The sequence below is a fragment of the Vigna umbellata genome, chromosome 10 (genome assembly GCF_029865625.1).
Source record: "Vigna umbellata cultivar VRB3 chromosome 10, Vumbellata_1.0, whole genome shotgun sequence".
Classification (NCBI taxonomy): Eukaryota; Viridiplantae; Streptophyta; class Magnoliopsida; order Fabales; family Fabaceae; genus Vigna; species Vigna umbellata.
The window spans coordinates 8,409,188-8,423,424 of record NC_142174.1 but is presented as its reverse complement, the minus strand read 5'-3'; the positions used below and the strand labels follow the sequence as shown (position 1 = coordinate 8,423,424).

Sequence of the window (14,237 nt, the reverse complement as noted above, 5' to 3'; positions counted from 1 at the left end):
AAGAATTATCAGTAAGATATTGCTATGTGATGGTAACTTTATGTCCAAGTACGCTAAAAGCAGACAAGTTGTCACAAGTAACAATTGAATACGACAATAATATTCCACTGGAAACTAATCTCAACTCTACTACGCTGAAGAAATTCGAGAGAGAGGTATGTGTTTAAATTTTATTATGATTCTTGTCGTTATAAATACAGCATCTTAGAACACATTTCGTGATGTATGGACATACATCTGTAGAATTTGTTTAAATATGCAAGAGGGCTTAGGACAACATTGAAAAATTATCATAATTTATTTAACAATTCATCAAAATAAACAGTCATGAATATCATACTTAAACTATATTAACCAGAGCCTACTGCAATTCTAGGCTACAGAAAATATATATAAAAATGTAATCTTATGAAACAATTATTCAAAATCATAGTCATAATGGATTACTTTCATGTTTTTTAACTACTACATAAGAGTAGCCTACTGGAAATCCAGGTGACAGAAAAAAAAAGATGTAATTTTAATCATTACAAAATTTTGCTATAACTTCTAATTAATTTTATTTATAAAAATGTCCATATTCGTAACAATAAATTTATTTATTTATTTACATTTTTAAACCTACCTAACGATTGACCAAGTTTTCATGTTAAGACAACTAAATAAAATTATAAACCTCAGTTCTTAACTTCTTTTTGAAAGCCTTGAAACTTGCAAAAGTGAGTATTTCATATTTGTAGAGTAGTAATTTAAAAGATATCGTTGACTCTTGTACATAATTAGTTTCATTTTTTTTATTTCTTGCACGTGCAGATTTCAGAACTTGAAAAACTTGAACTCAAAAGCAGACCAAAACTAGCAGAGATATGGCATGAGTTCTGTTTCAGTGAGTTGGCCACATTGATTGTGGAGGACTGCCAATTTTTATCAGATGAAGTGCTACCCTTCCGTTTACTTCTTTTATTACCTAAATTGAAAACATTGCAAGTTCGAAACTGTGATAATGTGAAAGTCATATTTGATGTAAAATCTACACAAGAGAGATTAATTACTTTTCCTCTGAAAGAATTGGTTTTATCGAAACTGCCAAATCTGGAAAATGTTTGGAATGAAGATACTCGTGGAATTCTAAGCATGCGCCATCTAGAAAAAGTGTTTGTTAATACATGCAAAAGCCTTAAAAGCGTGTTTCCAGCATCAATAGGCAAAGAGCTTGTGAATCTTGAAGATCTAGTAGTGAAAGACTGTGAGGGATTGATGGCAATTGTTGCAGAGGAATCTGATGAGAATGAAGAAATCATATTTGAGCGGCTTCGGGTTTTGGATCTTAGAAGATTAAAAGAACTGACGTGCTTTTGCGCTGGCAACTTCACTTTAAGTTTTCCATCTTTAGAGGAAGTCCATGTCATCGAGTGCAGCTCCATGAAAACTTTTAGTGCAGTCACCAAAATAGATAATCCGACAAGGTGGTACTATTCAGAATATGCGAGACCTCGAAAGGAAACTGATCTTAATTCTGCCCTGCACAGAAATTCTGAAGAAGAGGTATGCATGCTTTTATGTCTTAATCTTTGTTCCATAGAATTAGGTGTATGCTAATTTGTAACATTCTTTTTAATTTCTTTTTATCAAGTGGTATGATTCATCATTTTCATTAAAAAATACTCGACATTTTCTTACCAACAATTTATAAGTAGCTAGGCTATTCTCTTTTTTCAATGGAAAAATTTAATTCAACTAATTCTCGAAGGGGAATTCAGTAACAAAGTCATAAGCAAGGCTAGTTATTCGTGCTCTGAATTGGTAACATTATTTTTAGCGTAATGTTTTCTTGAGCTGCATCGTGTTTAAGATTAACTTCTATGCGTTCTTTCGTTTTAAATAGGCTCTCGATGCCTCTAGTGCCATCAATAGTTCAGATTCAGATGCCGATGGAGATAGTGACCACGGTACATCAATATTAACTAATGCTACTAAAATTTGGTAACTTTTTTTTCTATGATGAGTGATACTATCATTTGCTCTATGTACGTGCAGGTGATGATTAATTAGATGCAGTTTTTCACAGCATAACATATGGTTACGTAAGATTTGGTAAGTAATTTTGTATCAGTGTCATTTTATGTTTTATTGATATCTATTTAAGGGGATATTTCTTTGTTAATTTTTATTTGAGACTATTGTACAGCATGATATTCGCTACAATACTACTTTTACTTCTTCTATAGTTTAATTTATAACTTTTTAAAATAGCTTTTATGAAAGTATAATTGCTTTTATAATTCGTCTAGGTTGAGCCCCTGTTGCTGTCTCCAATATTGCATAAATTAAGAGGAGATTGATGAAGACATAAAGAATGGATGAAGATGAATGTGTCCCGATTTTATTACGTGTGATTGTGTTTACAAAAATGAAAAAAAAAATGTTGTTCTACTCAGTCGAAGATGAATGTGTCCCTATTTTATTAGGTGTGGTTGTGTTTTAAAAAAAAAAAAAAACAACAGTTGAAGATGAAATACATTATTATTTGTATTATGTAATGTGTGAGATTAAAAATGATGAACAGTCATGAATATTCATTAAAGGTGAAGTGATGAACTGTGTCACTAAATATTGACTGTATTTGCATGTGGTTATGCTGATTAAAAAAATGTTTGCTTGTATTCATTTGCTCTTAATTTTACCTTCATGTGATCATAATGATTCGCTAGTACTTAACTTTTATCATGGTTCACTTTTGAGTCTTCTGTTGTCACATAGGTAATGTACATGCGTATTTGTTTATAAAAGAAAGTTGATGAAGGCATTAAGATTTTTGGGAAAATGTCTCATACAACATTTTAATAGAAGCTCTGTGCAAGAATAAAACTGTAGAGAGGTTTATTTTGTTGATGGAAGACATGAAGTAATAAACTACTTAAAAAAGTAATTTCAATTTAAATATAGATTATAATTCATGTTTAAAACATCCACATGCATTTTTAACGAATAGTTTTATGAAGTTGGTGAACTATAAAAACTCAAGGTTGTCAGGTTCCTTTCAAATTTCAGGTTGTTTTTAGTACTTTGAACCCATTTTGAAAACAGCAAAGCCGAAATAAGAAGCATACATTGAAAAATACAGCATTTATAAATAAAAATATTTAATTTGTAATTTCAAGTTTATCTTTGTCTTGGATAATTGGTTTAGCTGAATTGAGAATTGTACTAATAGTTATTTATGAATAGTTAACAGGTATGTTAGCATGTATTAATAGGTCATATTGCCTTACTCTTTCCAAATATACAATATTAATTGATTAATAGGTTTAATTGTCTAAAAATATACAGCATTGATGGTTAATCAATGTGTTTGGTTACCACAAACCCTATAAATATAAGATTGATGTCCAGTTAAAATAACCTTGATCTATCATAAGAAAATAAAGATCTCTTTATGAAACATACTGACTTCAGCGTTAAAGTGTCTTCTGTAGATCAACAATCCATCGGAGTGGATTGCGTTCTCGGAGAGGATTGGACGATCGATAGAAAGCAAAGTAAGGAGGGACGGCCGACCCTCGAATAAATTCAATCGAAACATTTGGCACCCACCGTGGGATTGAGCGACATCCCCATGAAACCACAAGGAACCATACATGCACTCGGCCTCGACATTGCTACTTGGCATCAATACCTGCACAGGAAGGTTCAACCCCTTATCGCTCGATCAGTTGGACCACCAACATTCAACCTTGTTAGGTTCTAATGACTTTTCATTATAAAAGAAGATTATAAAATATTAAATATTTTGTTTAACCCATATATATTTTTGTGAGTAAAAATATCCTGTGCACAAGAAGGTTCAACCCCTTATCGCTCAGTCAGTTGGACCACCAACATTCAACCTTGTCAGATTCCACTAGCTTTTTAAAAATTATAAAATATTGAAGCGTTTACTCTATTTTATTTAACGCATATTTTTGTAAGTAAAAATATCCTGCTCGGTCCTTTCCCGCTCGGTCAGTTAGACCACTAACATTCAATCTTGTCAAGTTCCAATGGCCTCGCTCTCGTGCGAGCATCAACTGGACACATTTGTTCTCATCTATTTTGCAAGTCTCAAGGAAGTAAAACACCTACAGTTCATCTGTAACACATCTTAATATGGACCGAAGATCAAACCGACTCGCCTGTTTAGCCATTCAACTTCATAACCTAAACTATTTTGATATTAATTTGATTGGCTACATGTTTTGGCCATTCGAATTCGAATTGCTAATTTTTCTTCGGTAAAGATGACAAGACACTACGTACAAACCACTCGGCCAACTAAAAATGTCGCTCAGTGATTCTAAAATAAATTCACTTAAAATTCTAGTGCGAATGCCGTTAGTGATTCTAAAACGAATTCACTTAAAACTCTAGTAACAAATATCGGTCAATAATTCTAAAACAAATTCACTTAAAATTCAAGTGGTGAATGCCACTTGGTGATTCTAGAACGAACTCACCTAAAACCTAAGTGGCGGGAGCTTTCATATAACTTCTACATTCCGCTGGTCGTTGATTCAAAAGCGAATTCACCTTAACCTAGGGTGGAAGGAGATTCAAAAGCGAATTCTCCTATTTGCTTGTCCTTTCTTGGGTTTTATATGACCCTATAATCCTGGAGCACTCCTTCTAGTCCTTGGAATTCAAGGGAAGGATTGGTGAGCCACATTATACTCTCAAAATATCTACAGAGCTTCTGAAAGGTCTAAAGAGAATATAGAACTTGGAAGGACAACATGCTTCTAACATTGCATTGATAAAAGCATTAAAAATAGAGCTATCATGCGCGTATAAGGATCAAAGATGTGCTTCGAGATCGCAGATCGACATGAGGTTAATGACCTGATGAAGCAAATTGCAGAGGATAAATTGGTTTGAAAGAGTAAGGGACAAAATCGACTCCATGCTGGTATGAACTTGAGGATGAGAGGAAATTAAGCAAACGGTCATAGAGCATACACCGGAAATTAGCTCCAGATCTCTCAGATGCGAAGTCCTCTCTTTCTAGAGCTCTAAAAGAATTGGATTGATATAACAAGAAGAAATTTATTGGGTAAACTAATAGTTAGTCAATTTTATAATATTACTTAAACATATGTACTTTTTTTATGGAAAATGATACTTGAACAACTTAATTTGACAACATTTAGACACAGCCCACGTGTCAGCATGTGAGCGGTCCACGTTTTGAGGGAAAAAGCTGCTGAAATCTGAGAAAACCTGCTTCAATTGTGACGTGGCGAGGGACGGGCACGGGCAGAGTAAAAGTTGCGTTTCAAATTTGAAATTCATTTTCGAACTTCGTAGAGAGAAGCCGCGCGAACATTGGAGACGGATGCTGTGACCTAGACAGAGAGACGAGAGAGTTGGAGAAAGGGTTCACGAGCGAGAGAGAGACGGAGTGCTTGCCGGAGTGCCGCCGTTCACTGTCGAAGGCCGTTTCGGAGAGATCGAACGCCTCCAGCCCGTTCCGTTTCAGGGGCGCCGCAGGTCCGACGTGGAGCACTCGAAGCGAACAGGGCATCGTGTTCCGTCCGTTCCGGCCCAGCGACTTAGGGAGGCGTTGAAGGTGTCGCTTCGTCCCAGCTGCTTGCGTCCCTGTCCCGGAGTGCCGCGGGAGGTTCGTCGGAGTCTCGCCGGAGTTTGGGCTGTTCGGTGGACCAAAAATAGGGGTTTTTCGGGTTGTCAGTCCCACCCACACCTTAGGCAATCGTCTCTGTTCCAACCGCCAGACGTGGTCTTCACTCAAGGTTGGTTTCTTTTTTGATTTGTCAGTGCAATGAATGTTGAATACATGGATGATGTTGTTTTTGGATTTGATTTGGTTATGTATGAAACGTCTCCCAAGTGGATGTTGTTCTGTTACTCATTTTTATACAAGTTCTTTGGTTAATCTTACTTTGCTGTAATTCTGTTCGATTGGTAGTCATGGACCTAGTTGGCCTTGCTGTCAAAAAGCTTCAACCCAATAACCCACTTCATTTGGCTTTGGTAGCAGTAATGTTGGTGAACCAAGGGTCCTAGAGAATGTATTTTTATGCGAGACGGATTTGTTAATAAAATGTTAAGAATTGTTCCCAAATTACTTAGAAGTAGCTGAAATGAGGGAAAACAAACAAGCCACACCAAAATGAGAGTGATGGACGTAGTTGGCCTTGGTGTGCAAAAACTGGCACCCAGGTACCCACTTATTTTGCCTAAGGTACCAGTTCTGTTCCTGTGCCATTAGTGTTAGAAAATGTTGTTTTATGTGGCACGAATATGTTAAAAAAATGTTAAGAAATTGTTCCCAGATTACTTAGAAATAGATAAAATGAGGGAAAACAAACAAGACACCCCAAAATGAGAGTGATGGACGCAGATGGCCTTGGTGTGCAAAAACTGGCACCCAGGTACCCACTTATTTTGCCTAAGGTACCAGTTATGTTCCTGTACCATGAGTTTGTCAAATATAGTTGTTTAATGTGGCACGAATTATATGAATTAATAAATGACTATTATTTTTTTGTTCTCTTTTTTGTTGTGTTTTAACAAATGCTGAGAATGTTTGTTATGATTTCCAATTTGTTGTTTTAGTTCATTGTGTTGGTGTAATGTAATTTCAGCTTTTGTGTTGGTGTAGTGTTATTATACATTGAATTCTGTGTTATTTTGATTTGGGGATTACTGTCATGTTGGTCACCTCCTGTCTAGTTCAAATATCTGGCATTTCTTAAAGAGAGTTTAAATTAAATTCATTGTGCTTGAATATGAATACTATGTATTAAGTTTCCGTTTTCTGTTCATTCACACCCCATCCGTCTAGCAGTTCCAGCAGCATGCCCATGAGAAGCTTGGGAGCTGCAACGTTGGAAGCATTCACGTCCAGCTGCATCAAACAGCAACAACGACAACACACACCGTCTTCAAGTCCAGCCGAATTGGATGCACATGTTGAGATGAGAGAGAAGTGGAAAGCTGACACAAACCTTGTTTATTCCAGCATGGGCAGCGATGGTGTGCAGAACATGCAGAAGTGTAAACAAAGTGGAGGGCCCCACATGGCTTTATCTGACAGAGAAGCAAAAGAGTGATGGAAGAAATTCATTAAAGGTTGCTAATGGGAGACAACAGCATGGCAACCTGGCTGGAAACGCACGAGGCAGCACCAGAACGAGACTTGAGAATTTGGCTTTAAAAGAGTGAGAGGCCGTGAGTGAGAGGGTTACGCTTGGGAGGAGGCTCTCGGTTCTTCTCGTCCAAGTTCAGTAGATTAGTTTTGAACTCTAGATAATGTAATGTAGTGAGATTGTTGTATGAGAGTAGAGGTGCCGTGAGGTGCTGTGAGGTGCATAGGGAGTTCCAGCCGAGGAGAAGTCACGGCAGTAGGAGCTGTTGGTGATTGGCACAGTGTTTACCAATTTGAGGTGTACGGTTCGAATTTAATTTTCTGTATTGTAATGAATTTTAATTTGAATGAACAATGTCATTTAATTTCCTGTTACTGAATTGTCAATTTTATTCTACTGATGCGATTCAATTTCTGCTGAAATCTGATCTGTGTTGTTGTGTGTCTGCCATTTAATTTATACTGTTGTTGATTGTTTGCAATTTAATTTTTACGTTCGTTTGTACTGATAGCTTTATTGTGCGAGTTTACTGTTCCTGCAATTGCGTTTCAGCTGGTTTTGAATTCTGCACGTTTACTGTTTCTGCCTGTCAAACCGTTCGGTCTTTAACGTCACTGTTAGAGATCGTTCGTCCACCTTTCATCTGATTTTTATTTGCTCTGTGACGTTCGGCTTGTCTCTGTGGTCGTGCTTGTTGTTTATCGACCGTTCGTTCTTTGTTAGAGATCGAATGGCTCCTTCATTTATACTTACATCTACCGTTCGGTCACAGTATGGACGTTCGGTCTTTACCTTGCTGCTTTAACCGTTCGGTTGATTCTTTATTTTCTGGTTTAGCTCTGGTCTTGGTACCTTTAGCTTGATGAATGAATATTCTTGTACCGTTCGGTCATTAACTTTCGTTTTTGTGTTTGGTTTAGTTTTCAATATCATTTTCCATTGCCTGTTATCTTCATACCGTTCGGTCACCTAATACCGTTCGTCCTTTTCATTAACTGTTTGAGCTGCTTTTACCGTTCGGCTTTATTGTGCTCATTTCTGATTTACTGCCTTAACCGATCGGCCATGTTATAAGAACCGTGCGGTTAGGACGCTCGGTAATTACCGTTCGCTCAAATCCGTTTTCGGAGACCGCTCGGTCTCAATGTTATTACGGCTCGGTTTTTACTTCCGTGCAATTTATACTTCAACCTTTCGTTCTGTGCTTGGAACCGTTCGGTTTTCTGCTTTCAGCTTTTAGTTTTCATAATTTTGTCAATTGTTTTTAACTTTCAACTTTTAATTAATTTAATTTTCCTTAATAACTCGTTAAATGGATTTAGAATCTTAAACAAAAGATGAACATTAGGGCACCTATTGCTGCACCAAATTCAATAAACTGGCCGTAAAAGGTTATCATATGACGCTACAAAGGCGTACATTAACATAATTACAATTTGCTTCTTAGGAGGACCACGAAAGTCACTATTGACTCGGTGTTCAAGAATCCATATAACAATTCCAATCACGAAAAATGAGACAGTCATAGCACACCACATATCTGCTGTAAATGGTTTGAGGAACACCCAAGTACTTGATCCTGATTTGTGGATAGGACGAGCGTCCTCTGCGCACTGGACGAGCGTCCTCTGCGCGCTGGACGAGCGTCCTCTGCGCGCTGGACGAGCGTCCTCTGCGCGCTGGACGAGCGTCCTCTGCGCGCTGGACGAGCGTCCTCTGCGCACTGGACGAGCCTCCTCTGCGCGTTGGACGAGCCTCCTCTGCGCGCTGGACGAGCGTCCTCTTCTCGATGCCGATAGCCAAATGATGCGCTCCCAATCCTTATTCTGCTTCGAAATAAACAAACAAAAGCATAAAAAACATTTAAACAGTGAAAATTATACTTATATCAACAATTATATACTTTTTCATGACAATTAACACTAAAACTTACTCAAAAGCACAACAATTTAAGCAACAAAAACAAGTAAAATTTACACCTATCACTCCTCTCAGCCAAAGGTGTTAATTATACAACTAATCACCCTACATGTTTTTATGCCACCAAAGATCTATAAATTGACGTACACATATCACATCTCTTGATATAGTTTCCAACAAAAAATATCACAAATCAAGATTAAATTTTAACAAACAACTAAAGACACATCCAAATCCACATCTATGTTTGGCACCACACTTACTGTAAACAAAGGCTAAAAGATGTCAGCATAAAAATTGACAAACCACACGAAAAGATGATAAAGGAATGTGCTGTACCATTGTCCTGATGCTGCAGAGCAATAAAGCCCGGTATTTGGATCATAATAATAGCCCAAACTGCTGCTATAATAGTACCTGGACCATCAAATATTGATGTCAGAACAAGCTTATAACAGCTCTTTTTCGTAACAGAATTCATTAGAACAAGAAGTGGGTACAAACCCTCAACTTTTGCCACCTCCTTAATACCATAATGATTTTTTTTTTTGCTTTTGAAATTTACAACAAAGATAAATAATGTCATGTATATCAGACTATTTCCCAAAATTTACATGGAAGAGAAGAGCCATACCCAGAAGATTCATCATACACATAATCATTTTGCAATGCTCCACCTGAAAGAAAAGTAGAACAATGTTAAGTAAATACTAGATTGATTTCTTAGATTTGCCCGCTCTTTGGCAGCTTTGGCAGCTACTTGGGGATTCGTTAAGTCAACTTCACCCTCCTCGACATTTCCTTTGTCCACAACTTCATCTCCTGGCTTCACTTTCTTGCCCTTTGGAAACCTAACCCTTTTTGCTCTGTATAAATTCAACAGAAAATCTCAAAATTCAGTTCCACAAGCCAATCATTACAGCCTCTAAAGTTAAAGCCCCAACAAGGGGACTCATACACATACAACATATTACCAATCCAACAAAATTTGGGAACAATTCTTAACATTTTATTAACAAATCCGTCTCGCATAAAAATACATTCTCTAGGACCCTTGGTTCACCAACATTACTGCTACCAAAGCCGAATGAAGTGGGTTATTGGGTTGAAGTTTTTTGACAGCAAGGCCAACTAGGTCCATGACTACCAATCGAACAGAATTACAGCAAAGTAAGATTAACCAAAGAACTTGTATAAAAATGAGTAACAGAACAACATCCACTTGGGAGACGTTTCCTACATAACCAAATCCAATCCAAAAACAACATCATCCATGTATTCAACATTCATTCCACTGAAAAATGCAAAAACAAACCAACCTTGGGTGAAGACGACGTGTGGCGGTTGGAACAGATACGGTTGCGTAAGGTGTGGGTGGAACTCGTAGTGCGGAAAACCCCTCCTTTTGGTCCACCTCACAGCCCACACTCCGGCGAGACTCCGGCGAACCTCCGGCGGCACTACGCGACAGGGACGGCACCAACTGGGTCGAAGCGACACCTTCAACGCCTCCGTAGGTCGCTGGGCCGGAACGGACGGAACACGATGCCGTCTTCGCTTCGACGGAGCTGCGGCGCCCCTCAAACGGAACGGGCTGGAGGGCCTTCGATCTCTCCGACACGGCCTTCAACACTGAACGGCGGCTTCACTCCGGCAAGGACTCGGTCTCTCTCTCTCTCGCTCCTGAACCCTTTCTCCAACTCTCTCGTCTAGGTCACAGAAGTGGGTTTTGGTTGTTCGCGCTTCTCTGTCTACGAAGTTGGAATACCATTTCAAATTTGAAACGCAAGCTGCCCGTGCCCGTCCTCGCCACGTCACATTTGAAGCAGGTTTCATCAGATTTTCTCAGAACGCAGCAGCTTTTTCCGTTTTAACGTCGCCCTCTCAAACGCTGACACGTGTGCTGTGTCGAAATGTTGTCAAATTTGGTTGTTCGAGTATCATTTTCCTTTTTTTATATTAAGAATGTAACGGTCAATTAATGTATTTTATCTTAAATCATTAATAAAATTAATTTGATGTATTTTACAATTTTATATATTTTTTATTATAAAAAATAGATTTTATTAAATTAAGAAATTATGAATGTAGGTATAAATAAATAAAATAATAGTTACTAAAAAAGAGATTAAAAATCTTAAAAAAAATCTTGCTAATATAAATCTAATACCAAGGATTGTAAAAAACTTATGCAAATTAATTGTGACTACTCTAATAGTACAGGTTTGAAAAACATCCCCAAATTAATTTGTGGAGGGTAAAAACGTTTACAAAAAAGAAAAAAAATGTCCCCTAAATAAAATATTTTTTTTAGTGATTGGAGTTAGGTGTAATATACATTTACTCTTTGTGATTTTTACCATCTAATCAACTTCGTTTCCATTACTCTTGTATTTTTTTCATTCTTAATTTCATTATTATTGGTTGAATATTTATTGGCATCTTATTATTAGGAAATAATTCAGAATCTAGGATAGAACAACTAATAAATTTTGCATATAGACATAAAGTTTTATCAATTAATCATTCAAAGCATATGAATTTAATGCGAATCTTTGTTAGAAATATATTAAAGTTTTTATTATTAAAGTTTAAACTTACTTTAAAAATTAAGACTAGTTAGCTTTTGTTGTGAGTGTAAGAATAAACTTAAAAGTATATTTTTTAGTATTTTAATATTGAACTGGATCATAAAATCCATCCTCAGTAAAAAAAATTTACCGCATTGTTAGTTTCATATTTTTTTGTTTGTTTTCTAGAATATAGATTTATCTTATTAAAACTTATTTATTTTCATTATTTCAAAACTCTTCAATCTTAATTAGTAAATAATAATAGTTGCACTCAATCAACTCAAATCTCTTTGAAAAATAATATTTGAATTTTTCACTTTATTATTTATACAATTTTATACTTTGTCAATATTTTAACAGTGTACTGTTGTACTATAGTATATCATTTTAAATGAACTAGAGGAGTTGACCTAGCCATGGATGAATTTGAATATAATACATTGACGATTCACAAATGATTCCAGTCTGACTGAGCATGATCACTGTAAAATAAGGTTTATGAATGAAGATGGATACAATAACCATCTTGGAATCAATTAGACGTTTAATCAGTAATATACTTTATTAAGTATGGAAGGTGGCCTTGTGTGACAATAGGAAGTAGTTCTATTGTACACATTGTTAAGAAGTACTAGTTCGTCGATTTTTTTATAATCATGCACGTGACAATAGTTGCACTAATTATTAATTTTTTATTGTAAAGAAGGGAACATGAAAAACGTAGTATCTGGGTAAAGCATGTGGTCATATAGTTGAAATAATTAACTATTTTTTTTTGTATACTTTTTTCATCTTAAAACATATAATCTAAAGTATTCATTTAATAATTAATTAACATGCGCCTCTTTTTTCTTTGTAATGGCAGACGTATAATAAAAGTTGCTCACTCACTTTTGGATCCACTAATTATTTTCAAGGCTACGAATCTTTTAAACTGTTGAAGTGTAATAAAAAAACAGAAAAACAGTTATTCTCATGTATATAAAAACTCTGTAAATTCAGTATTTCAAGGTTAATGAAAAATTGAGGTTATTCAGAAATTACCTGGAGTCCTAGCTAACTGTTGTTTCATCTGGAGCTGTGAGAGTGGTGGTGCACTGCCGTGTGTGTGTGGTGGTGACTGAGGAAGAAGGGATTGTGCCCTAGCAGAGAGTCGTGTGACTCTTTCTCTCTGATCATCATCTCTCATTTTCTTTCTCTTACTAAAACGTGCGTATTACGTTTTTAAGAAAAGATAACTCTGGTTGGTGCTTTTACGTTTTTACCCTCACTTTAATATGGTATCAAGAGCATAGGTTCGTGTGAGTGCTTTCCTGGTGAGTGATCTGGAATTGTGTGTATCCAGAGGAGAAGAAAGAAGGTTTCTTTGAGTGGTTAAAGATCAAAGAAAATTCAAGAACTCAGCAAGAAGGGATGGCAGGATTTGGGGGAATACAGGGGCCACTACCAGTGTTTGATGGGAAACAGTTTGAAGACTGGCGCATTAAAATGCAAGCCATTTTTGGCTTCCAGGATGTTTCTGAGGTAATAGAAGATGGATTGCCTGTGGTGAATGACAGGGCCACTGAAGAAGAGAAAAAAAGTTATAAGTGGCAAGTAAAACTGGATAGCAAGGCAAGGTTTCTGATCTACCAATGTGTCAGCCCAAAGATCTTCAACAAGATCTCCAAGGCTGCTACTGCTAAGGAGGTGTGGGACATCTTAGTCAAGACTTATGGTGATGGAGACAGAAACACAAAAGTGAAACTGCAAGCACTGAGAAGACAATTTGAAATTCTGGTCATGGAGGAAAATGAAACCGTGGCTGAGTACTTTGATAAAGTACAAGAATTAGTGAATAAGATGAGGGCTTGCAAGGATGGAATATCTGATGAGTATATAGTTGACAAGATTCTGAGAACATTATCATCCAGATTTGATAATGTTGTGGTTGCTATAGAGGAAACCAGAAGAAAAGAAACCATGGAGATAGAGGAGTTGTTGAACTCATTGGAGGCTCATGAATTTCGTATTAATGAGCGCAGACAATGCCAGGAGCAGGCCCTGCAGGCCAGATCTCAGTGGAAAGGAAAAAAGGTGTTCAAGAAAGGAGGAAGAGGTAGCAAGAAGGACAAAGACACACTGGACCAGCAAGGAGAAGAGTCCAGTGAGTCAGGCAAAGGGAAAAATCAGAAGAGTGGAGAATGGAAATTTGATAAAAAGAAGGCCAAGTGCTATAATTGTCAGAAACCTGGTCATTATGCCAGGGACTGCTGGAGTGGTGAAGGTGCTAAAAACAAACCAAAGAAGAGGGCTAATTTGGCCCAGGAGGAGGAATCTGACTCAGAACCAGTGATGTTAATGGCTAAAACTGAGGAGAATTCATCAGAAAAAGATGTTTGGTATCTAGATTCTGGGTGCTCTACCCATATGACAGGTAGAAAAGATTGGTTTGTGGGAATTAAGGATGCTGCACAAGGAAAAATCAGGTTTGCTGATGACAGAAGCTTGATGGCAGAGGGCACAGGCAGAGTGGTTCTAAGGGATGCAGAAGGAAAGGAAGTCACAATTGAAGAGGTACTGTATGTACCAGGATTGAAATCAAACCTGCTAAGCTTGGGGC

The 14,237-nt window shown here is 37.0% G+C and overlaps 1 protein-coding gene and 1 long non-coding RNA gene across 2 annotated transcripts; one reads left to right on the top strand and one right to left on the bottom strand.

The window, feature by feature from the left end:
* The first annotated feature begins 29 nt into the window (after positions 1-29).
* Positions 30-2,819, top strand: LOC148191812 (uncharacterized). Its single transcript, XM_088100554.1, has 5 exons — positions 30-155; positions 814-1,545; positions 1,886-1,949; positions 2,038-2,094; positions 2,292-2,819. The coding sequence occupies exons 1-4, from the start codon at positions 30-32 to the stop codon at positions 2,046-2,048; spliced, it is 933 nt and encodes a 310-aa protein (XP_087956680.1). The 3' UTR covers positions 2,049-2,094; positions 2,292-2,819.
* Positions 2,820-9,130: 6,311 nt separating this feature from the next.
* LOC148191811 (uncharacterized) lies at positions 9,131-9,922 on the bottom strand. Its single transcript, XR_015782592.1, has 3 exons — positions 9,697-9,922; positions 9,402-9,479; positions 9,131-9,167 (listed from the first exon to the last, which is right to left on the bottom strand). It is a non-coding gene; the product is annotated as an uncharacterized LOC148191811 (long non-coding RNA).
* Between the last annotated feature and the right edge of the window lie 4,315 nt (positions 9,923-14,237).

Coding starts and splice junctions, on each gene's coding strand:
- LOC148191812 (XM_088100554.1), top strand. CDS start 30: ATGGTAACTTTATGTCCAAGTACGCTAAAAGCAGACAAGTTGTCACAA. Junction 156..813: donor TGAAGAAATTCGAGAGAGAG/GTATGTGTTTAA, acceptor TTGCACGTGCAG/ATTTCAGAACTTGAAAAACT. Junction 1,546..1,885: donor ACAGAAATTCTGAAGAAGAG/GTATGCATGCTT, acceptor CGTTTTAAATAG/GCTCTCGATGCCTCTAGTGC.